The following is a 24385-nucleotide window of genomic DNA, read 5'->3' as shown; positions in this document are numbered from 1 at the left end:
TCTTTCTTGTGGTATTCTTTGAATCCTTATCCCAACGATGGTCGTGGTAGGCCCATCGGCGTCCGTCATTCTTGGCTGCCTCTTGCCTTCGAGTTTGGCGGTACAGCTCTTCTGTCCTTGATTTATAGTGTGTTGATATAGCGACGGTATCTGCCTTTTTCTCACTCGGGGAAGCTGACTCCCTTGATTTTGTTATCTCTGTCAAAGTGAAGCCCAACGACTTTAGTTCCTCATATGCCACTTGGTCAATCCGCTCTATACCTATTGCTTTGATGTGGACGTAGGATTTAGCCCTTTTCTCCCTGTGGTATGGTTCCACTAACACCACTTCTTCCGGTCGGATTTTGTTTAGAGTTGTTGTTTTCTTCATAATCTTCATAACCGTGGATCTATTCAAAATAAGGTGGCCGCTCTCTGGCTTCCTTTGCTCTAGCTTGAACACTCTTAGCTCGTCTTTGTTTGTTTTTTGGTCACCCCTTACGCCTCTTTGGGCTCTTTGTTTCAATGGGCTGTTTTTTTCTCTGCGTGTTTTGGGCTCGATGCTTGCCTTGTCTGGAGATGTCTGAGGTCTCTCCTTTGGGTCGCGGACAACCCGATTTTGCTGCGGTGTCGCTGTGGCGTCTTTAGTTCCATTTTCCTTTTCCGCCCTTCTGTTGTCTCCATTTTGGGCCTGTGGGTGTATGTCTACTCCTGCAATCTGCTCTGTGTCTCTGCTTTTCTCAGTTTGCTTGTTTTCCTCGTAGACCGATATGTTTATTAGGTCAGAGTTTGCCATAAATTCATCTGCCCGTTTGCGGTGATTTGGGAGAGGACGCCTCATTTGCCGATCTATATTGAGTATTACGGATTTCCCTTTCTTGCGGCTTTGCCCTGTCTTTTGTGATGTTTGTTAGGGCTCTGGGCAGGCTTGCCTCTTTGGGGGGGCTACTTAGATCCACTGTCTGGTATTGGATTTCGTCAGGCCTTTTGACTACGTTATTGTTTGTGATGGGTAACTCTTTCCACGGAAACAGCGTTGATATGGAGTTTCTTGTGCCCTTCTGGTACGGCTGTGATACCTGGGGTTGTGGTTTTTGGCTGTTTATTTGAGCCCTCAGCTCGTTGTTTATTTGTTCCATAATTTCTATCTTTTTCTCAAGTCTAATGATTTTACTTTCGCAGTTGCAATGAGGAGAGGTGGCACGGTTTTCTATGGCTGAGATAAAGCTTTCGACGTTGGACATTTTGGTCATCATGTTAGATAGAATAGCGGTGTTGTCTTACACCTCTTCTTTTATCGCCTCGTATAGTTTGCAAAATGGGGCCAGCACGATCGTCATAGCGGACATGATCGCAATCATGTCAGGCTTTTTGCTCGGCGACTCCTTTTGCATTGCTGCCGCTATATCACTTAAGCGCCTCTTTTTCGGAGAGGCCAAGATTTGTTCTTTTCTTCGTGTAGTTGCCGGGAGGTCACTGTACAGGGAGTCTCGGCTCGGACTGTGGCCATTATTGATTAGCATGGTTGGGTTTCTTCGCCCTTTGTTCGCTAGAACCTGATCCCAGAGGGTTTTGGACGAGTCCCTTATCTCTGGGGCTTGTTTGGTTGGAGAAACCAGCGTCAAGTGTGGTCGAGTCCAGGCCACCCGCTGCTCCCTGTCAACTTCTTGATTTTTCCCAGGGATTGGGTCATTGGTATTTTGCTTTTCTGGTTCCTTACTCTCCTCTATACCCGTACTAGGGTCTTCTGTAAGGCTTGTCATCTCTTGATCAGGTTTCTTTCGAGGTGAAGTGGGGTGACTAAGTGGCGGCTCCATCAGGTTTCCCCTCTCGTTTTTGTTCATTCTCTCTTCTGTTGTATCGATTTTTAGTGACTTTGTCCTATCTTTTGGGTTTTGGGCTTTTGCTTTTTCGTTTAGCTGCTCCTGACTCTGGATGTGATTTAGATGCAGGTCAGGTTTGCGCAAATTAGCGGCTTGTGGGAGGTCCCCTACAGCTTCCAGCATATCAGCGTCCGATACTTCATCTTCTGTTTGACTTTTTCTTTTTTGGTGGCGTGTAAAGCAGGCTTTTAAAGAGTTTTGGTTTAAGGGGTTGGGGAGCCCCTTTGAGTGAGCCTCTCTTTTGGATCTTTCTTTTTTACCCTTTAGGTCTATCGCCTCTGAGACGGACTTCGCTCTTTTGTAGGCAGTTTTTTTGGTGTCTTACAGTATCCTCTTTCTTCCTAGATTTAAGAGGGTATGGTTAGTTGGACTTATAGTTCCCCCCTTTTCCAGGTTTTCTGCGTTCGAGTTCTTCGATTTCTTTATCGGGACCGACAATTCGGCAGTTTCAGTGTCAGAGTCCACTTCTATCACTGCCACATCCGACCCCTCGTCAGATCCCAGCTGAGATTCTTGATCCCTGGTTAAGTCCATGTTTAGGTCTGAATCAGTTTCACTGCTGCTCGTCTCCAAGAGGTGCTTGCGTTCGTTTGATCGTCTTTTAGACCTTTTGATTGCTTTTTTAGCTTGTTTTAAGATGGGGGACGATCCACTAGGGTTTGTATGAATCATTGCCATTACCTGAGTAGCCTTGGGTCTGCCGAGTGGGCCTTCCTTTTGCGGAGTGCTGAGCGGGGGATTTTGATTTTCCCCCTTAGCTCTTTCTCCTTTTTCTGGATTTGTAACGGCGATCAGCCGACTTGTGTTTGCATGAGGGGGGACCCCCGGGGTTTGGCTTGGTTCACTGGCTTGGGTTGGTTCTCTGGTGCTCGCCCAGTGGTTTCCCCTTTCGTGGTCCATTGTCACCTCCTTCGGGTGAGTTGTATCCCTTTGCCCACCACACCATGGGTCTCGATTGCGTGCGGGGCCTTTTCTCCCGTCGTGTTTTCCCCGTTTGCCCTCACATCTCTGGCGAACTGCAGACACTCTTCGGCAGCGTCCACCGGCCTCACGGCAGACTCCGAACTCACGACGGAGATAAGGAGCTTTGGGTCCGGGAGTTTTAGTCTCCCTGAGGACTGTGCGGGGGGCGCAGACTCAGAAGGTATGGAGGGAGTAGATGTGACCGCGTCGACCTCTTTGTCGGCATCTTGGTCAGCTTGTGTTTTCTCGGGTGTCTTAAGTTTTCCCAGGGGGTGGGTGAGACCCCGTTTGAACTACCCCCAGGTGTGGTCATGGCACTATGCTTGCTGGACCCATGCTGTGGCCTCTCCGGCCAAGAATTGGGAGGACAAAGATCAGAGATTTCGGTCATGGAAACAGGTGGAGTGTGAGGGTTAACGGAGACAGAATCACTCACCTTTCCCTCTCCCTCCGAAGGCAGATGCACTCGGGCTGCTGACGGTTGTAAGACCTGCCCAAAGCACTTTTGTCTGGCACCTTCACTTGTCGATTTCGCGGTCGAATCGGACTTTGTTCTTTGTTTTTTCCCCGGAGGGGACAGCCACGTAGGAGTAGCTCGGCACGGTCTCACATCAGGGTCCATCCTGCTGCGGCTCCGCGTAAACAGCGGACTGCAGCAGACTGCTCCAACTCAGCTCACAACTCCGCTCCGCGGGTTTTAGGTGCTAATAGTCACTTCCTGCAAACAACGATGTGGTCAGAACACAGGACTGCAGCAGACTGCTCCAACTCAGCTCACAACTCCGCTCCGCTCTGCAGGTTTTAGGTGCTAATAGTCACTTCCTGCACCAATCCCGTGAATCTGCGTACCTCGGCTACTGGCGTCTCAGTGAATCATGAAGGAGAAAACATTTGGAATATGCTTTCCTAAATTCGTAACACCCTGTGTAGTCCATGGGACATGCACATTGACCAAATTCTCATAAATGTCCTAATTCCTATCTACCTTAGAGACCCCCAGCTCTTTTGCTGAACTTTGGGACTCTGTACTTTTAATTCTGTTTGTTTTCTGTGTTTATTTATTTTGGTTATTGAGTTTTAGACAACTCCATGGGCATCATCTTTTTATTTGTGTCACACAGCACCCTCAGTGCAGTGACACAGGGAAGCTGTTTAGGCTGTCCCAAGGTTTAAATACCTTCTCTGGGAAGGTAAAGTGAAATTGACTTTACTAGTCTTTTCACATTCCTAGACCCAGCACACCATATCTTACAATAGAGTGCTGGAGGGGTTACCTAGTATGCCCTATGTCTAGAAACTCATGTAGCAGTCAAATGCTACCCTTTCCTCTCAAACTACAATGGTTTTTCACGACCGCGAACACCAGTAGCGTTAAATCGCAGGAGCCATGTTTTTCAAAATGGTGTCTGAGCCGATTTTGTTTAAACAGGTCCCGGTCTTCTTTTTTCGCCATTTCTTTGTGGAAAGGTGCTTCTAGAGTTTGTCTCTGCGTGCCAAACCAGGTTTGGTTCCTTTGTTAATTCGCCTTTGGCGGGCTTCAGGACTGAAGACCGCCTCTGGTGCCCGAGTGTGGGGTGGGCAGGAAGTGAGAGAGGTGCTCGAAACTCCCTGTGCATAGTCTCCTAAGAGACCCAAATGCACTCTGGCCTGATTGGCTGACTGACTGTCCGGCAAGGACAGCCACCCGGCTGGGTGAGTGGCAGCTAGGCTGGAATGAATGGGAGAAAACTGTTTAAAAGGCGAGTCTCTTGGCTTTAAAGGCAGAGTCAACCACTGGAACGAAAGAACCGAAGACGAGCTGGAAGAGGACAGCTGTTGCAACTCCTGGACCATTGGTTTGCCCAGTGAAGCACTGCTGCAGGTCCGAATCACCAAGTTCATATCGACAGAGAAGCCTACAAGGACAACTTCTCCCTTTGAGCTGATGGGACCAATCAACTCATAAGCCACCTGGACACCATTCTCGGAGCTGGTTGTATTTTCCTCAGCGTGCTGCAGGAAACCGAATAGCCAAGGAGAAGGACACCAGTTTGTGTGCTTGACGACAGCTACAGGAATCCAAGATTTGCCAGTTTGCCAGCTTTGCGACCAGTCCCCGTGCAGTGCAGGAGTCCCCCGACGTCCTCCCTTTTGTCCCCACGACTGAGGCTCAGGAACAGCGAGATCTGCAGCAACTGCCAGGAACAAAAGTCTTCAGCTGCATCTTTTTCTTCAATATAAGCTACTGTGAAAACCCGACCGAGAGAACTTACCTCTCACTGCGAAAGTGCATGAAACTTTGGCAACTTGCAGGCCTAGTCAGCTTGTGACCCGCCATATGAACCTTTCTTCTATTAACTACCAGAACCGTTTTTCTTATACAAGACTCTAGCCCATTGACTTAGGCACATCTATTGCATTGGAACCGCTCCTCTGGTGAACTCAAACTATTTGCACTGTTTAAGTAATAAATTAATAAGTGTTTTACCAAGAAACCTTGAGTATAAGAGTCTATTTGAATATTTGTGATTGTAGACCTCTGTGTAATCTCATTACAAGCTCACATTCCCTCTTGAGATAAGCCTGGCTACTCAGCTCGCTACCAAAAAACTGTGTGGTACAGACTTATACCAAAGGTTGGTTTTGCTTACAGCTGTAGGCCTAATTGTGTGTAGTGGTCCCAGAGGGTACTGCATGCAAACTTTTCCTAACAGGGACTGAAAATGGCAGAAGCAGAAGTGCCAGCCTTCCCATGTGCGATATAAGTAAAATAAGCTGGGGGTGGCATCAGTGTAGGCAAATGAGGTGGAACAAGCGATCAAAGCAATCAAAACAATGCCTGTTGTGGAGCAAGTTGCTGTGGGACAATTCGTTGAGGGTATTGGGGCACCGACTGCAGTACAATTTTCAGTGACTGTTGATTGGGAGGTGATGTGGGTGCTGGAGAGGTGCTAAAGAAATGAATAATATCATCCATACTCTCATCGCTTTCTTTCTTTTGCTTAACTAATTGAGAGTAAAGTAAGGCTACTGATTGGACAATCTGAGCGTGAGGGCCCGTTGATGTCAAATTGTGTACTTGTATTTCTGTATGACCCTTTTGAACCACCTAATTTAGATTCACTGTGCCTTCTAACAGCTTCCTCACATTGAAATACCTCCCCTTTCTCTTGAAATATTTTCCCTCTTTTAGACTAGAGTACTTTTTTTAAAACTGCATACGTTTGTTTATATCAAAGGTAACTTCAACTGGAATATTTTAAAATCTATCCCTTTGTGTATAGGTGCTCCATTTTTTAAAACCATTGTAAGCTTTATGATTGTTATGCACATACAGGAAAATGTGCTGATGTGCAAGGTGTAATTTCCAACACATCTTTAGACTGTGGTGCTGAAATGTCCATCTATGGGCCCGATTCTCATCATGGCGCAGTGAGGGTGCTAAATAGAACGACTCACTGCGCCATTTCTTGATGCCCAGGCACCACTGCTATTCTCATGTGGGCCTGGGCGTCTTCGCAAAGCACGACACTGCTTTCCCTGTAATCCGACTGTTTCTAATGGAAACAGGCGGATTGCAGAATCTCAGCAGCATTTTCGTTAAATAACGAGAGAATCGTTATTTAACGAAAATGCTGCCGAGATGAAAACAAAAAAGCACGTGCTGTTTGGGTGTGCAGATCATGACAGGTGGCTCCTGCACTGCATTTATTTATCTTGTTTGCAGACGAGTGCATACTGCCATCCATAGTAGAACCATGGATGGCAGTATGCACTCTTCTGCAAACTAAGATGCAGTGCAGGACCCACCTGTCACCATCTGCACACCCAAACAGTTGTGTGCTTCTTGTGGCACTACTCCTGTGCATGTGCTTCGTGTGGCACTCCTCCTGTACGACACCAATTTGGTACCGTATTTCGGTGCCAATTTCAGGCAGTTCCGAAATTAGAGGAGTGCCACAAGAATACCCATGCGAAAGGAGAGATAACGAAAGTGCCGGTTGCTAGATCGGTTTTCAGCCCTTCCTAGCACTGGCACCCATATTCCAAAATTGGCGCAGTCAGTCCGACTTCGGAAGATTGTGCCACCTTCAGAATAGGTCGTAATTACCGAAAATGTCATTAGCACTTTTTTCGACATTTTCGGTAATTAACACCAACTTGAGAATCGGGCCCTATGTCTCACTCATGCCAAAGGGAAGTGTAAGGAAGCAGGGAGAACACAGGCACGTTTCTTCAGGTACATTTATTCATAAGTAGCCCAGATACAGAACCCCAACACAGTCTCCCGCTTTTCTCCGAGAGCAACGGCTTCTGCTGCAACACCTTTAAGCCATAGCAATCTATTTGGAACAGTACCTACATCACACAGCCCGTTCCCCATACAATTCTAAAATATGCACAAGAACGCCATTATAACACATCTAATATATACAAGACAACATTATAACAGGAAGGTTGTCATTTTTTTAAAAAAAAGACTTTACTTATTTATGTGGCCTGAGTTAGGAAAATAGAGTCAATCATTTAAAAGTAAATCTCCGCCAGAGGTGGCCCAAGGAAGGAAAGGTTCCATTCAAAACATACAGCTATTCTCTATTGCTTTCAGCACCCATTTATGACGGCAGGCCCTGATGTGCCGGGAGCCAACCTAGCCCCAGACCTAGTCCCAGACCTGCTCAGCAATTTTATTACATGCATTCATCAACATTCAGTCCTTTACCAGTTTATAATCCCACTGATTTAACCCTCTGACTCTGTGGTTTATTGATTTAAAACGATTTATCTTCGGGCTCATGATTCTCAAGGTGTGCTGATATGTGTTTCCCAGTTATTTTATATGCATACATTTCAATTCTGACCTGACTTTCCTTATTGACAGAGTACTCTCCCTCCACATCTGCGTCTGATCTCTGTTTCCCAAAAGAGACACTAACTTTGCAGACAAGCCCCTCTCCAATACCCCGGTAGAGAAATAAAAAGGTCTCTTACATCTCAACTATGCAGCAGGGGCTTCCCAAAGAATCAGGCCACATTCCTGTTGTTGCCCCACTAAGTGTTACCGTCCAGGTTGTGACACCAAATTGAGGAAGCAAACAAATGGACTTGCTTATGTCAGTATGTTGTATTATTGGAAACTCATATGCTTTATGAAGTTATCTGTCACCACATCACGTTGGGGGTTTGTTCCCTAGCTGCATACTGTACACGTATGAATCTATCCTTGCATTTTGTTTTTCTTAAAAATGAATATCTCAAGTTTGGCCATTACGAATTTGGAGTTGAAGGTAAAGCTAGATGTGTGCCAGAAATGCCAAAAATGAGCCAGTTTCGCGATATGTGAGGGTCTGTGGAAACACAATGCAAAAAGAAGCTTTTGCTAGCACTTATTTTAACCATGAAAACGTTAATCAAACTTTACCAAGTTTGCCACATGTGTTCGGCCACATTTACTGCATGCCGAATTTGGTGAACTTTCTTGAACAATGTCTAAAGCAAACAGAGAAAAGCACTTTCTTTCTTTTTCCTGTGTTAAATCTTATGTAGTCTTGACTATAAAGTTGCTGCCGGACGTCTGTGATAGTGGCTATCGTACATATGGACAATTTAGGTCTATACTTCTAAAATTTGCTTTAAAGTGGAGTTTGATTTGTAGATGAGGGACTCTTGCCATTCCCTGTATTGGGGTCTTCAATGGAAACATAGAATTCCCACATAAAGCTGAAGAAAAAAGGTTCCCTCTGTATTTTTATTTTGTTTATTTGTATAGCGCGCCTGGCCCAAAGGCATCTGGGCGCATGTCTTAGGTGACAGTAACATTGTGAACATGGTGACAACAATTATATTACAAAAGAACTTGGAAATCAGTGGACGCATAACAAACAGAAAAATATAACATATACCATATGTACAGAGCTAGAATACTTTACAAATAATTACATTGGGGCTCATTACGTCTGGGGCGTCCTCGGTATGAACGGTGCTAGTAAGGCACTGGCACCGTTCATACTGGTCCGCCACTTGTCAGACCAGGCGTGCAGAGCGGCACCCGCGAGCAGTACAGGATGGTAGTAACGGTATGGGGGTAGCAACGGTATGGGGGCTCAAATGGGAATGGGACATACCGGTCCGGGTCCCGCGAAAGGGAATTACCGGGCCCTACAAGGTCAGAATGGCCCGGTAAGTCCCCTTTTACGGGACCCGGAGCCGGACCCGAGTTTGGAGGTAGCCATGCCCTTAGGGCATGGCTACCTCCAAACTCGTAATGAGGCCCATTCTATTTACAATCATGGACCTAATCAGGCAAGGTAAAGCAGATGAAATGGGCCGAGACTGGTAAAGGCCTGTAGGAGCTGGGAGAGTCTTTGGTAGAAAGCCACGCTTTAGCCTTACTCTTAAAGGAGTGGAATGAGGGTTTCGCTCTAAGAGGGTTGGGCAAAGAATTCCACAGTTTCGAGGCAAGGACTGGGAAGCTAGCCACGTCTGCTTTCTGTAGTTTGAATCTGGGTAAGGAGAGACAATGGGCTTGGGCAACTCTTTGAGGGCGGTTAAAGGTGTGGCAGGTAAATCGGTTAGCCAGGTAGCTGGGCGCCTGTTTGACCAAGCATTTGTGAGTTAGTGCAAGTGTTTTGAGGGAGACTTTTTGGGATACAGAGAGCCAGCGTAAGCCACGTCTGGTGTCGGAGATGTGTTGATTCCTAGGGATATTTAATGCTGCTCTAATGGCGTTGTTCTGGATGACCTGCAGCTTTCTAAGGTTTCATTGGCTTGTTTTGACATAATAAGGGTTCTGGCCAGGATGATGCAATTGGAAGTTGTGAGAAAAGGGCAACAGGCTGTGATGAGTTTGCAGGTGTAGGCAGATGCCGATGTGACAGCATTAGTTTGTCTGGTGAGATAGAGTGGAATCAAGATAGGTGCCAAGAGTTTTAGTGTCATTTGATACTTTGAATGTGTTGCCATTGATTACGAAGGATTTAAAGGATGGGTCTAGTTTGTTAAGTCTGTGATGAGAGCCCAGAATAAGGAGCTCTGTCTTTTCATCATTAAGACAAAGCTCATGTTTAGCCATCCACGCTTGAATCACCTGGTGGACATTGTTTAAGGCTTTTGTGTCAGCCGTGTAGTCCCCAGAGATGGGGATGAGTATCTGGGTGTCATCAGCGTATTTCGTGTAGGTGACACCCAGATTATCAAGTATGTCGAAAAGTGGTTTCATAAAGACGGTATAAAGTGTCGGTGAAACGCACGATCCTTGGGGAACCCTGCATAGGACTGGGAGGGTTCAGCTGAGGCAGAAGGGGAGAAGACCCTCCTGGATCTGTTGTCCAGGAATGATCTGATTCACGTGGTGCCTTTATCTGAAAAGTGGGCGGCCGATTTGAGATGTTGGCATAAGATTTGGTGGTTGACCAAGTCAAATGCTGCCGATAGGTCAAGTAGTAGTAGCAGGGCCAGCTTCCCATTATCTGGGGTACACACTGCACAGCAAAATCTTGTACACACTGTTTCCTGTGATGACCCCAAAGTCTTCATGGCCTCAGCACATTGGAAGTATCAGCTCCCATGTGGACCTTCTTCATCATTGAAGGGTTATATTTCCAGAGGCACTGACACACATGCATGACCTGACACCACAGGACGTCTCTGGTTAGATAAACAAATAAGTCATGCAACCATATTTATTTCAATGTTTCCTTAATGGCTGTTATTGGCAACTGGCAGGAGCATGACTGACACACACATCACTAAATGGTAATCTAGATTCTCAATACATCTAGGTATGGTATCCATCACTGGCACGAGCCAACAGCCAGCAGCCAGGGTTCCTGTGATAAATGTTCTGTGACTAATCCTCGATTTGGGTAAGTGTGCTCCTGTGGATGTACATTATAGGGTCACCCATGTCTAAGTGCCATAGGTTTTTGGGAGTCAGTTGTATCAAGCAATTTCATTGATGCAGAGACCTTCTGCACAATTTGCATAGCCATTTTTGTCTTGAAACTTGGATGAGAGCTCTTGATTTCGGGTTCCTTCAACAACGTGTGGATATAATTTGATTAGTGGGGGGGATCTCTGTAGTCATTTGATGCACAATATATTTAGAATCATCTGGTACAAATACTGCATCATTGTAACCTCTTGTCTTCCCCCATTGCACGAATATTGTAATAATTAATTGTCGATCTACTGTTGCAAATGCTCATTTAATCCATGATCTTTTACTCTCTCCAAAGGCAGACGCCCAAAGCTCAGTTATCGGTTCTGGGAGAGGAAGCCATATGATTATATGCCTAAAAATATGGCAGTCATTACGTTTGCATGGAAGTCGAAATACATGGATTCTTAATGACTCATGTGACTTACGAAAATGCAATAATAATAAAAATATCATGAGCAAGTTTAAGCACACATTTAAGGCTCCACAACTGGAAGTATTATTTCGAACACACTGCGATACATGGAGGCCTTTGACCTTATGGCTCCTATTTTATTTTTACTTTATTTTGCTGAAATTTAAAACGTCTAACAGGGGCTTACCTAAAGCTGTACAACTGCCATATGTTTTACTTGATTGTGGCTAAGAGCTACCTCTGCCCCATATCAGTTCCAGATGGACTAGCATGCAGCTGTCTGTTGTTAATCTTTGAATTATTCCTCAATTACTCCCTAACGTTCTCATCTTCAGCCCGTCCTGGAATCTGAACTGTTGCTCTGTTTTTCCTTCCTATATTTGTTATTTTTTTTATTGCGCTTATGGTTTAATTCACAAACCTTATACATCGTTGTTGATAAGAAAAAACTGAACAATGGAAATGAAAATTAAAAGAAGTATATCCAATATTCTACATTACACCATTAAAATAACATATAATTAATTATATAACACAGAACAACTCTATCTCAAGAAACAATTCTCAATACAATGACAAACAAGTTAAAGCAATTAATTCACAAATCTAATGGCATCAACCAATAGAGAAACTTGCTTATCTGACCAAAAGTTAATTTGAGAAATAATATTCAGCTCACACATAAAATGTGGAAAGTACTACTTTTTCACAAGCTTGAGTCTTGGGCACATAATGAAAAGAAGCTCCAGCGTTTTAATGCATTCAATATTATAACAAAAGCAAAAAAAAAAAGGTTTGTCAATGGAATATTTAATCTTGAGCCCATTACTTTGTGAGTTTCTGGAAGATTAATTCTAATTCTTCAGAATGTATTCCTCCAAATTAAATTTGTGAACTTGATAATATTGTTGTTAATTATATGATATCTTGTCTTTTTTCTACCCTGTTACCATGATAGACGCGTGCATATGAATTTATGAAGTCTTTGGTATTACGCCAATCATAGGTCCAGATGACCTCTGTGGTTGTCAAAGGGGATGATAACAGAGGAGGTTGCATTTAGTTAATTCAATGCCAGTTCGCACTTATTGACCATGAGTTTTTTTTATCGTATTGCATAGAATTATCTGAAGAAGCCAGGATCGTTCTATAAAATGACGTTTCCATCGAATCATAGCTTGTAATAGAGCAAGTTAAAATCTCAGAACAATCATGTGAACATATTTAGCTAAAAATATCACCATTTTCCAAAAGAAACCTTCGGACTGCTGCATAAATATCCGAAGTTTAAGCAATCAAATGTCATAACCATATAGTAAAGATAATAATGGCTTTATGGTAATTATGTACTGGTAGTATTGACAATCGCCCATGTTTTGCACTGAATATTTTCATCTGTGCAGCGAACATAACACAACAGGCATGTAATGTTGGCATGTTTAAGCCATGTTGAGGACGCCTATAAATTGCATAGCACAAGTAAACCAATTGCTGAACGACCTTTACTCTAACTTAATTTAAATACCAGTTGAAAAGAGCTCTTTTCTTGCCTCTGGAGAATGTGATAATCTTAGATTTTTTGCTATTTATCTCCATTTCATGTAAGTCTCCAAAGCCCAGAGACTGCGTTGAAGGCCTATTGGTGGTAGATCGAAGATAATCAAAGATAAGCCAATTATTGAACAGGTATTGACACTAGTAATGGATGAAAATTGTATATAGTATCAAAAATGCAGCCAAAGTCTGAGATGTACAAATTAAAGAGTGCTGGAGCTAGAACACAGCACGGAGGTAGCCCTCTATATATTTCAATAGACTTCAACATGGTACCACTTCCATCCAATGTCACACAAATATTAGCGTGTGTATGCAATGGTGGGAAAGACCACAGTCCTTCAGCTTCCTCCAGAGCTTATCTCTGTTTACTTTGTTGAAAGCAGATGGGAAGTCAATTGAGGCAACAATAAAGGGCATATTCCTTTGCCAGTACTTCTGCTGCAATAAGTATAACAAAAACATTCAATTGAGTTCACACATCCCTTCGGAACCCTGACTGTCTTCCATTTAAGTTAGTAATTTCCATTGCCCATTCAGTTATTTTTCTTAAGGTATGATGAAAAAATCCTACCACTCATAATGAGCAAAGTGATTGGATGGTGATTAGACTCTTCCAATTCCTCACCCTTTTTGAAAATAGGAATCAGATATGGCAGTTTCCAAGAATCAGGTATGGCCCCTTCAGATTAAATATTTTAAAAGAGGGTGTATAGAATGGCTCCCCACAGCTAAGGATGTTCTTTCAAGGTGAGATTTGGTAACCCATCCGGACCTGCAGTGCGGGATTGCTCTGCCTTTGTATTATCATCTAGATCGAAGTCCAGTTTTCACGGGGCGTTTGTGGGATTCAATTGATTACAGACCATATTATTTGGTAGAGCATAAAGTTGATAGACTTGTTTTGGCTATTTCGCCTCCAAGATTGAATTGACCTGATTTACTTGATTAATTCACAAATCTTGATCTTCTATCAGAGTTTGTATCCTGTAAGCATTGGTCGGGGGGATTTAGATCTACATTGGAACATTCATATATAGCCTGCATTTTATTCCCAATTCCATCTGCTAAATATGCTTGACCGACACCAATTTGTATTCTTGCATTTGGGAACACATTCAAATTTCCCCCAAAGCATTATTGTTAAACAAAGGCCAATTTGTCAGCTTGTGTGACCAATTTTCTATCTCTTTCATTGTTTTCTTTGCTTCTTCCTTTAGACTCTCCGAGCATGCCCTACTATGATACTTAATGGCTTTTTAAAAAATGTCTGTCCTGCTGGTCTGACTCTTAGGTTTTCTTCTTTTGCCTCTTCAGAGTCTCTTAAAGCTGGGAGGATAGCTCATGAACACATGCTCTCCTTTGGACCAGACAATACCCTGTGTCATGGGTTGTTTGATACCCGGTTGATTCGACTTTGCTCTGCACCCCTGCCATCCCCCAGCTGTTAGATTGAGCATCACATTGAGGGTGATAATGGTAATAAGTAACATCGGCTACCGAGCACACTGAACATGGATTTCTGGTAATGATGGCACTATATATTTAAAAAACACCACTAGCCCCATACCTGCCCAGGATGAAGACTGTTATTAACAGGATGCCCTCTTTATTAACATTCATTTTGTTACTTAACTTTCTGCAGCTGTTTCAACCTAGGGCCGGACCAACAGCCCCTTAGTTTTCTGACAGAGTGAAGCAGGCGAAATATGGCTTTCCATGAAAAGGGAAAATCTGGCCTACCAATTTAACCCCAGTTATCATGCACAAATTGGCAGTTCTCGTAATTGTTATAAAATAAGTTACATCTGCTAAGGATGCTTACTATCAACTCCAAGCTTATCGTTGAAGTAAAGAAACACAGCTGCACTTACTGTCTGGCTGTCAATGTAGTCCAACCTCTCAATGCTGACTGAATATGTAATTTCCATCTGCTTCTTTACCTGCTGTCTTTGAGAATTAGCCAAGTATCATCCTTCTTTAAAAAATAAAAAAAACATCAAACAGTTGATCCAAAACTCACCAATTCACCAACAGATGCAGTTGTCACTGTGATACTTTGGATGAGCTTTTCTAGGCACAGTGCACCCTACTCACCATCTGACCACACATCCTCTTCTTCCCTTTTATCAATCTGGCTTTAGGCCAGCATGTGGCAGAGAGATGTCTACCTGGGAGTTGATGGATGAGTCTATGCCTGTGCTGGATGGAGGAGATGCTTCTTTACTTGCCCTTCTAGGTGTCTCTAGGGCATTTGGCATAGCTAGCCATTGGGCGCTTCTCTCCAAACTTAATAATCACAAAGGATTGAAGGGCACTCAAGGGATCAAACATGTATTCAACATATATACAGAGCCAGATCTGCTGCTGGGCTCAAGCATGTCGCTCTGGCCCCTCCACCTGTATATGAAACAGCTCAATTATATCTCAAACTACCATTTATATCCAACGTCCACTGCCGGATGGACTGCCTCAGCCCCATGAAAGACAGCTGTTCCACTTTTCCCACCATTGTATTCTCCTAAAACTGAATGTTGTCTCTCATATCCTCACAGTCTTTCCTCCCGGTGTAGACCTGCCTATCCTCTTCACTCATAGGCCCTTGTTTGGCAGTAGATGCACATGTTCTTGGTTAGACTTTCAACTCTGCTTTTCCTCTAAAAATATCACCTTTTCAACAAATTCCCATCTGCTCCTATTATCTTTGCCATCTGAAAAGCTTAAACAATCTCTGTTACAGATGCTATCGTGCTATTGTGCCGCCCACATGCTAGTTGTCCCTGGTCTGAATTATGCTCCTTCAAGTGCTTCCTGACAGAAGGAGCGAGACTGTGAATGCTTCAGCAGGTCCTGCTTCTTCTGAGTAGTTGTATTCATTCTCTGCATGATGCAGTGTGAAGCATGGAAACTCAGATATGTACCTCTGCCTTATACCGTATCATGAGATAAACGCGCAATGATCACTGCCATGTTTGTGTTTTGACACTACGGACAATAATGGGGGTGACTATGTACAAACATGGTCAGTGTCAATAAACAGGATTCCTACTGACTCGGCCTACTCTTTTGATAGCAAAGGAGTTTAGCGAATCTGCTGGGTTCCCAGCCTCTCTTGCCTCATCATAATATGATGTGGGTAGGGCCATGGAGGATTTCCAGGACCGAGCAGGGAAGTCACAGAACAGATTTTCTGCTCCATGCCCCGCTCCTTGCAGGGTATCCTCCGCAAAGTGCCAAGGGTGAGGTAGAACACACAGAAAGCATGTCTCTTTGTGTTTTACCCTATCTGTGCTATTATCCATTCAGATAGGACAATGAAAATGTAGACTTGAACTGCTTTTAGGTTGATAGTGGGTGCAAGGACTTTCAACCAAATCCCTCCACTTTTGTTTGGCTTCAACTGCCTTTTCTGACATTTTAGCATAGACTTTAAAAGTGTGCTGCATCCCTTTCAGACCCATGTATCAGGATGCAGACTTCTTTTCTTGCTGCCAAGCTGTCCGTTTTCTGGTGGGCCTTCTTCAACACACAGTGAGGACTCTTTCCGTCTTGATTAACTAAGCATTACACAAGCACTGTACTCTAATTGGACTTCCTCCGTTGCCGCCCCACAGCTTTGGAATTCTCTGCCTTTTGTCATATAGCTTCTCCTATTTATTGGGTACACAGGTTTGCATTACTTTAACCTGTGATGTATGCTGTGGACCTATTATGCACATGTGGAGTAGGAATTTCATACTTACATTTTTCTAACACTGGTGTTTTATTCTTTTTTAAATACTTTCTGCTGTTTTTTCTTAATCTAATTGTATTTTCTGTTTAATTGAACGTTTGCTAAGCAACATAATATCTTTGGGTAGGGTGTTCCATATTGTTATAAAGAAAGATGATAATATAAGTGGGTGTGATGCAGGGGATGGCAGAGACCAGGAAGGATGCCAAGACCATGTAGTTTATTTGACGGGTTTATTAGGTATTATGAACAGTGGCTAAGTAAAAGGTAGCTGGAAACTTCCCATACAAAATAATTTAATGAGAACAACAAAATAATGAGACTGGTCCTCTCGACCTAAGTGAATTTCCCACGCAGGGCAGGTGCCAGCACCCCTCAGCACTGGTGTTCAAGTCCTAGTCCTTGGAGTTCTCCGGAGGTTCCTCCAGCTCCCTTTGCTCTGGCATTGTGGGCTCATGGTGTTCCCAAACCGTCTTCCTGCCTTAAACTCCCCGGAAGAATGTGCCACCTCCTCCTTCCCTGGCGTTGTGGGCTCACACGGTCCTCGACCGTCTTATTTACTTGGCTGTAAGTGCACTTTTTCTCTGGACCCATTCCCCTGTGTACTACAGTTCTCCTGATTCTGTAGCAGTCTAGTTGTTGGTTGTAGCCGGCAAGGATAACTAGAAGGAGGTCCAGTTGTGCAGGGATGGCTCAATCTTGGAGACTTTACTCTTCTGTTTATAGTGACTGTTCTCTTCCTGACTCCTCTTACTGCTTGGGCCTGCCTATTGAGGGCCTGGCCCACTGGAACCTTCCTATGCTCTCTGGCTAGTTCCTGTTCTTCCTCATGGTCCTTCTTGTTCCTATGTCTCCATCACCTCCTCCTCACTCCCTCTGTAGCACTCTCCCTTGATTTTATTGCTGGTTTTGTCTCACTCTCAGACTTTTCCCTTCATCTTTGCGCCGGAATAGGGTCAACTCATTTTGACATTCTCTTTCCGAAGCCTTAGCTTCCAGTCGTACCACTTCCTGAACTGCCACAGATGCTATATGCTCACTTTCTTTAGATGTTTCCGCCTCATTCTTATTTATAACTGCCTCTTTGCTCTCCACCCCTGGTCATTACCACCTTGCTTCCTTTCGAAATCGTTGTTATCTCTGTCTGCCAACCCAAAACAGCGTTAAAGTGCTCCTTCCTTTTCGCTTCTGCCTTTGTACCTTTTTTCTAATCTGGTCTGGATTTTACCTACTCTTCCATCCCTCTCCTGTTGTTGTTACCCCCTTCCACTCCACTCCAGGTTTTGCCTCTTTCCACCTTTCCTCTTCTGCTGTTACTACTCCTTCCACGCCTCTCTAGTTATTATCTCAATTCTCCTTTCCTCCTCTGTTGTTACCACCTCCTGCCATTCCACGGCACTCCACTCCAGATTTTACATCCTGACTCCTCTACACACCGTCAGCCCTCACCACAGCCTCATGCACTCTCTTTGTTGCCACCTCTCCGGTCTCCTTAACTCCTGCAGCCTTCTGGTATTCTTCCTTTTTCGAGCCTCCAGCCCTCCCCAAACATGAGCATTCCGAACCTGCAACCCGCGCTCCCAGAATGGACTTCCCGGCTTGTGTAGGGCTCTTACTCTTGGTTAAGACTTCCATTGAGGTTCTACACCTCTGAGGGGTATTTGGAAGCAGGCTGGGATTTGACGTGGACCGTCACATCTTGTGGGTCAGAATGAGGCTAATGGGTCTGGCCTAAACCAATATTTAAACTGGTAGCCATACTGCAAGCTTTATATGTAAATAGTGAGTCATAAAAACGGCCAGTTTCTGGGCCAGCCCACAGTTGAGGTTCGGGCAGGTAAGCTCGGGGTCTTAATATTGCGTTACTCATGATTCCAATAGGTTTGGCATTGAACCCGTTTGTTTATGGCATCGCATACTTTGTTCTCGGGTCTGTGAACCCAGAAAGATTTCTAGGCCCCTTGGATGGGTCCATGTCTGCGAACATCACAGAACCAACGAAAAATGTATTCACATCTGTCCAGTACCATGGGGTTCCCATTAAACCTGTCCTCTGATGTTTAAGGAACTGGGGTGGTTTGTCCTGCGAGCTTGGTTTGGAATGGCCAACACAGAGTTGCCTTGTTTTGCGGAGGGTGCGTGATAATGCTACTGTGACAGACCACAGCCAGTTGACTGATGATTTTCCCGTAGTCCCCTGTCCAAAGGCACATATGTGTGTGAATGCAGAATAGAAATGATGTCAGTGTTGACATGGGGCTCTGTGTTCCAGGAAGTTGTGTGCAGCACATTAGACAGCATCTAAAGGTCATGCCTACACCTATTGCGTTTCTCCCGTTATCAGTGTGCAGTCATTTTGTAAACAGCTGTTGTGTGAGAGTAAAGGCAGGAATGGAGACGAGTTGTGGAGTAGTCAGTGCTGCTGCAGATAGGGACAGGCCATGTAAGGTTAGTCTGATCGTCATCATGTGCAGTCCGTATGGGTGTGGATAGGGTTGTGCAACATACGATGATGCCTTTCAATATTCATTGAATGCTCAATTTACCGCAGGTCTGGAACATTCAGAACGGGCACAACCTGCACAGGCTGGAGGCAGTGGAGGAGGCAGAGGTCACTGCCATCATCCCTCTGCGAGATTCAACATTTCTGACTGGGGGGTGGAGTCGGAGGATTGTGACCTACGACCTATCACAGAGTGAGGTGAGTCAGAAGGCGCGGAATGCACAGTGCATGCTGCGATTTGCACCGCATGCACGAGCTTGACTGGAAAAGGATGCAGCCAAGTACCATTGACAATGGGTCGATCCCACTATAACTAAATGTGCAGCTAGCACCCATGCAGCAGCGATCAAGCCATTGGTCCACCGCCACGCCACCTCAGGGGAGTCTTTCAATGTCTTTCAATGTCTTTCAAGGGCTCTCCCAAGCTTGCGTGGTGGCAAAAGGTGCGGCACGCGCCCTATTGAAAATTAAATGCACCCTGCCCTTGTGCTGGCGCCAGGCTTTCCAGCACGGGAGAGGGGGCGAATTTGAATAAGAATAGGGAGAAGGAAGTTAAAAAAATGTGGCCCCCTCCGCGCCCCCGGCCGGCATCGTCCAGGGAGGTTACCACATTTTTGTTTCGCTGCCGGAGACGCTGCCACCTCTAAGGCCGGCCCTGGCAGTGATGAAAGCACACTTGGGAGGCTATGTGAATTGGGCCTGGGCGCTTTACTCTGGGAGAATTCGCAAGGGCCGCGCCTCCAATATATAGAACAGATCTGACCCACATGCGTCTGTTGAGAGATGTGTCTGCAATACATTATTGAGTCTATTCACAGGGTGCACAAAAGTTGCACTTTGTGACCACAGTCAAACATTGCGCCACAGATAACAACGATTATGAAAAGCTTTTCGTTTATCCCCAACTTTTCACACTATGCTATCCTTACATTGATGCTGCGACTCCTTGTCACATTTGGATTTGGCACTGTTGGGTCCCAGGAAGCTTGCTTTGGGGTAGTAAAGATGAATTGTTTTCCTGTGTATGATTGAAGTGAGGCAATTAGCATTGGTAACTTGTCATGCACACAGACCCATACTATCAGACATATTTACTCTGAAAACTGGAATCCCCTTTTAGCCCCTCCTCTTTTAAATTTCTGGATCAATTGGGCCGACTTTCTCAATCCAGAAATGAGGTCCAGTACTGCCCTCATACCCATTGACATGCCCCTTTTTTTGTCTGGGGCCATTGTTCCGTTCAGATATGGTAGATTGTCACTTTAAGAATCACCCACTTTATTAATCACTCTCAAGAATCGTCAAGCCATGTGTATAAGCTTTTTCTGATGACCTTGGTGAAAGGAAAAGGCATTGTTAGGTTAAGTGCACATTGATTGATTGATATTTTATTTCTATTGCACTCGTACACAAGTGTTTCAGAGCGCAACAAGGCAAGGGAGGGGAACAGGGGAGAACAAAACAGCGATTTTACTAGGCCCAGTGACATTGAGAACGCGCAAGTGCATGGGAGAGGGGGAGGGGAAAAGTGCATGGTAGGAGGGAGAAGTGAAAAGTGCGAAGCAGAGGAGAAACAGATAAATAACAATAAATAAATAATTAAGGCAACAAACAGTGGTAATGCAGCCAGCAATTTGCAAGTGCTAGGTTTAAGTCAGCAGACAGGGTAGGTCTGATAAGTGCAGGAAGAAAAAGGGGGGGGCTGTTTGGGTACAGAGACAGACCCCAGTGCAAGGGGGGCCCGAAGGCAGTGCGGGAGGGTGGCAGGGTGAGCAGGTACCTGGGCCCGAAGGACGGAGGGTGGCCAGGTGCACAGTGCCAAGCGAGAACAGATCAGCAGGGGAGAGGGAGTGTGAAGGCAGAAGAAAAGAGGAAGGTCTTGAGATGCTTCTGGAACTGGAGATGGTTCTCCTCAAGTTTTATAGTGGCAGGGAGGCTATTCCAGAGGTAGGCCCCAGCCGAAGACAGAGATCTACCCCCAGCTCATATCTTTGAAAAACGACTGAACCTGAGGGAGTTGGAGGTAGAGGAGCGAAGAGCTCGAGAGGTATTTGCAGAAGGATAGCTGAAGATATTTTGGACCCAGGCCCCAGAAAGCCTTGTGGACAATGCAGAGGGTTTTGAATTTAATGCTTGCATCCACTGGGAGCCAGTGGAGAGATTTCAGAGCTGGAGAGATACGATCCCATGGCTTGGGGCCAAGGACAAGTCTTGCAGTCCTGTTCTGGATTAGTTGCAGAGGGCGGAGAGTAGAGGTAGGTAGATTTAGAAAGAGGCCGTTACAAAAGTCCAAGCTAGAGAGAACCAGAGCTTGGGATACCAAGAGCTTCTAGGGGAAGGAGAGGAAAGGCAGAGTACCTGTGAGGAGGTGCAGTCGGATATTTGACTTTTTAGAGACCTCAGAGATGTGGGCAGAGAAGGAAAGGGTGGAGTCAAAGATGACCCTGAGGTTATTAGCCTCGCAGGTGGGGGTAGGAGGAGGGCCAAGGGAGTCCGGCCAGAGAGTGAGGGGAAAGGATGGTGAAGGTGTGCCGATGAGGAGGATTTCCGTCTTGCTGGCATTCAGACAAAGATCTTTGGCAGAACACCAATCTTGAATGGCAGTTAGGCAATCAGAGATGAGAGAGGGAGAGGAGGTGGCAGAGGGCAGCCTGAAAATGAGTTGAGTGTCATCGGCGTAGCACTGGAAATTTGAGCAGAAAGTGGCAATGCAGTGGCCGAGAGTTGCCAGGTATTGGTTGAAAAGCCAGGGCGAGAGGTTAGACCCCTGGGAAACACCACAGGTAGAGGGGAAGATAGATGAAAGGAAGGACCCAAGTTGGATCTGGGAGAGTCGATCTGAGAGGAAAGAGGTCACCCAGGCCAGAGCCTGATCAGTGATACCCAGGTATTCACTGAGGCGGTTGAGCAGGGTGGTATGGTTGACCGTGTCAAAAGCAGAGGAGAGATCGAGGAGGATGAGGACAGAGGGAATGTTAGAGTCAAGGTTGGAGAGCAGATCTTCACAGATATTCAGGAGAGCAGTTTCCGTGCTTCTGGCAGCACTGAAGCCAGACTGGTGGTCATGGAAACAGCCAACAGAATTAGAATGAAGGTTAAACTGAGAGATGGCCAACTTTTCCAGGAGTTTGCCAAGAAAGGGAGTAATGGAAATTGGGCGATAGTTTGCTGGACAAGAAGGATCAGCTGTGGGTTTCTTGAGAAGAGGATGCACAAAGGAGTGCTTCAGAGGGGAGGGGAAGGATCCCGAGGCAAAAGAGTGGTTGCAAAAATCAGCAAGGGCCAGAGTGAGGGTGTCAATGTGGTCCTTGATGGTTTTAGAGGAACAGGGATGAACCTGTTTTGACGAGGCTTTCATAGATCGGACTTATCTAGCGACCTTGTCAGGGGTGAAAAGAGGAAAGGACGAGAAGGATGGTGGGAGGGTGGCTAAAGGAGGGTCAGCAAGCACAGATGGAGAGGGGAGAGGCGGGGTGTGGGTGGAGAGGGTGGACAGGATGTCCTGGGTTTTTTAAATTAAGTGAGAGGCAAGGGCATTGCAAAGAGCCTGGGAGGCAACAGGAGGGGTAGAGACTGCAGCAGGGTTGGCCCGCTCCTTGCAGATTTTAAAGAGTTCGGCCAGGTTGTTAGATGCCGCAGAGACACGAGCTTGAATGTGGACTCCCTTCTTGGTGAGGACAGAGAGTCGGTATTGCCTTTGTAGCAGGCAACAGGCCAGTTTGTCAGAGGATGAACATGAAATCCTCCATTTCCTCTCAGCTGCCGTACACTTACGTTTAAGTGTAGCTAGGTCAGAGTCATACCAGGAAATGCACCTGGCTTCGGACTTCAAACGGATCCTCATGACAGGGGCAAGAGCACCAAGCGTATCAGAAATTAGTAGAGCAGAGACAGGGCTGTGTCAGGATGTGAGACACCCAAAGGTGGAGGGGGGGGAGAGAAAGTGGCGGCAAAAAGCCTCAACTGACACACGCTTCATGGGCCGGATGTCCGAGAAGGTAGGTGGCAGTGTTGGGGTAGGCTTTGCTTGGGGGGAAGAGAGGGAGAGATGAGATGAGAGGAGGGAGTGATTGCTCCAGGAGAAAGGAGTGGTCAGAGGGATGGAGAGGGGGAAGTCAGAAGAGATCAAGACATCGAGTGTGTGCCCTGCAGAGTGAGTCGGGTAGAGGGGAGAAGGGACAGGGAGAGGGAGTCACAGAGGTCACGTAAGAGTACAGAGGAGGAGCAAGGAGAGTCTAAATGTATATTTATGTCACCGAGGAGGAGGAGTTGAGTGGTAGAGCAGCCAAGTAGCCAAGTAATACTTACACTCAAGGTTTCAGTTACAAATAGTTTTTTATTTAACATCAGTTTTTAAATAAGCATTCTTTAAAAAGGGCAAGATATGTAACAATCAAATATACTTTAAATACTTTTCCAGAATCAGCACAAGTATAGTAGATTTTCTTTTACACAGGGGCGTTGCTAGGGGGGGCTAAGGGGGCTATAGCCCCCGGTCTTTTGGCTGTAGCCCCGGATAGAATCTCAGGAGCTACAGCCAAAAAACTAGCTAGCCCCTAGTCCCAACAGTTCCGACATCAGCGTAGCCCCGGGTCTTTTCCAGACCTAGCAACTCCCCTGCTTTTACAGATGCTTTTTACACACTTCCTACACCCAGAGGTGACTTAATTTCAAAGGACAGTAATGGCATTCATATATCACTAGTTATATTTTGCAGATTCTGAGGTTGCAAAAAGGAAAGGATAAAGGAAGCAAAAAGGTTAAACAGGTTCTCAGGACATGTGAGTATACTTAAATCTTCCAATGAAGTCTAGACAAGACTTTCCCAGCAATAACAGTCTAAAACAAGTAACCACCTATGAGGGACAGAAATATCAAAGTCAATGGACTAGAAGAGTCTGCAGAGAGCCAGGACAGCCAAAGCCAATTGGAGCGCAGTCTATGGAACAGAGTAACTTCTTAGATAATAAAAGTCTTGCACAAAGAGTTTTGTAGAAATCACTTGTAGGGTCACAAGCTGTTACACTTGTGAAAAGCAGAATTGGTATCAACTCTGTGGTAAGTCACTGCAAGTCTCAACTGAGAAAAGCAAAGCTCAAAAAGACACTGAGGTAAGTGCCTGAGTCTAAACATTACCTCTGCTTTGAAGAAGAGTGGTCCAACTGGATTCTGTCCTGTTGCAGTGATGCAGATCCTGGGTTCCTGAGCCTCAGTCGTGGGGACAAGAGGGAAGACGTCTGGAGGATACCAGCGCCAGCAATTTGGAGTTCGTGGACAGCTATGGGCTCTTTTCGGATCAGCAGCACTTTGCGGTTTCAGCGTGCCGTGAACAGCACCACAGCAGATCTTGGATACCGGTTGGGCTTCCTTCCCTCTTTGAGTCCTGCACTCTGGTGAGGGGACTGAAGCTCATACTGCTTCTGGAGGGTCCTTAAGA

General features: G+C 45.4%; 1 protein-coding gene across 1 annotated transcript in view; it reads left to right on the top strand.

Annotated features, from left to right (window-relative positions):
- The window catches only part of LOC138448026 (cilia- and flagella-associated protein 337-like), a 621048-nt gene that overhangs the window by 269547 nt on the left and 327116 nt on the right, over window positions 1-24385 (top strand). Inside the window, exon 12 of the mRNA XM_069604562.1 lies at window positions 18997-19146. Within this exon, the coding sequence (XP_069460663.1) occupies window positions 18997-19146 (150 nt within the window). The remainder of the gene's footprint in view (window positions 1-18996; window positions 19147-24385) is intronic.

This window comes from Ambystoma mexicanum, chromosome 3q, assembly GCF_040938575.1.
Source record: "Ambystoma mexicanum isolate Mex_15411 chromosome 3q, UKY_AmexF1_1, whole genome shotgun sequence".
Lineage (NCBI taxonomy): Eukaryota > Metazoa > Chordata > Amphibia > Caudata > Ambystomatidae > Ambystoma > Ambystoma mexicanum.
This window is presented reverse-complemented; position numbering and strand designations above follow the sequence as displayed.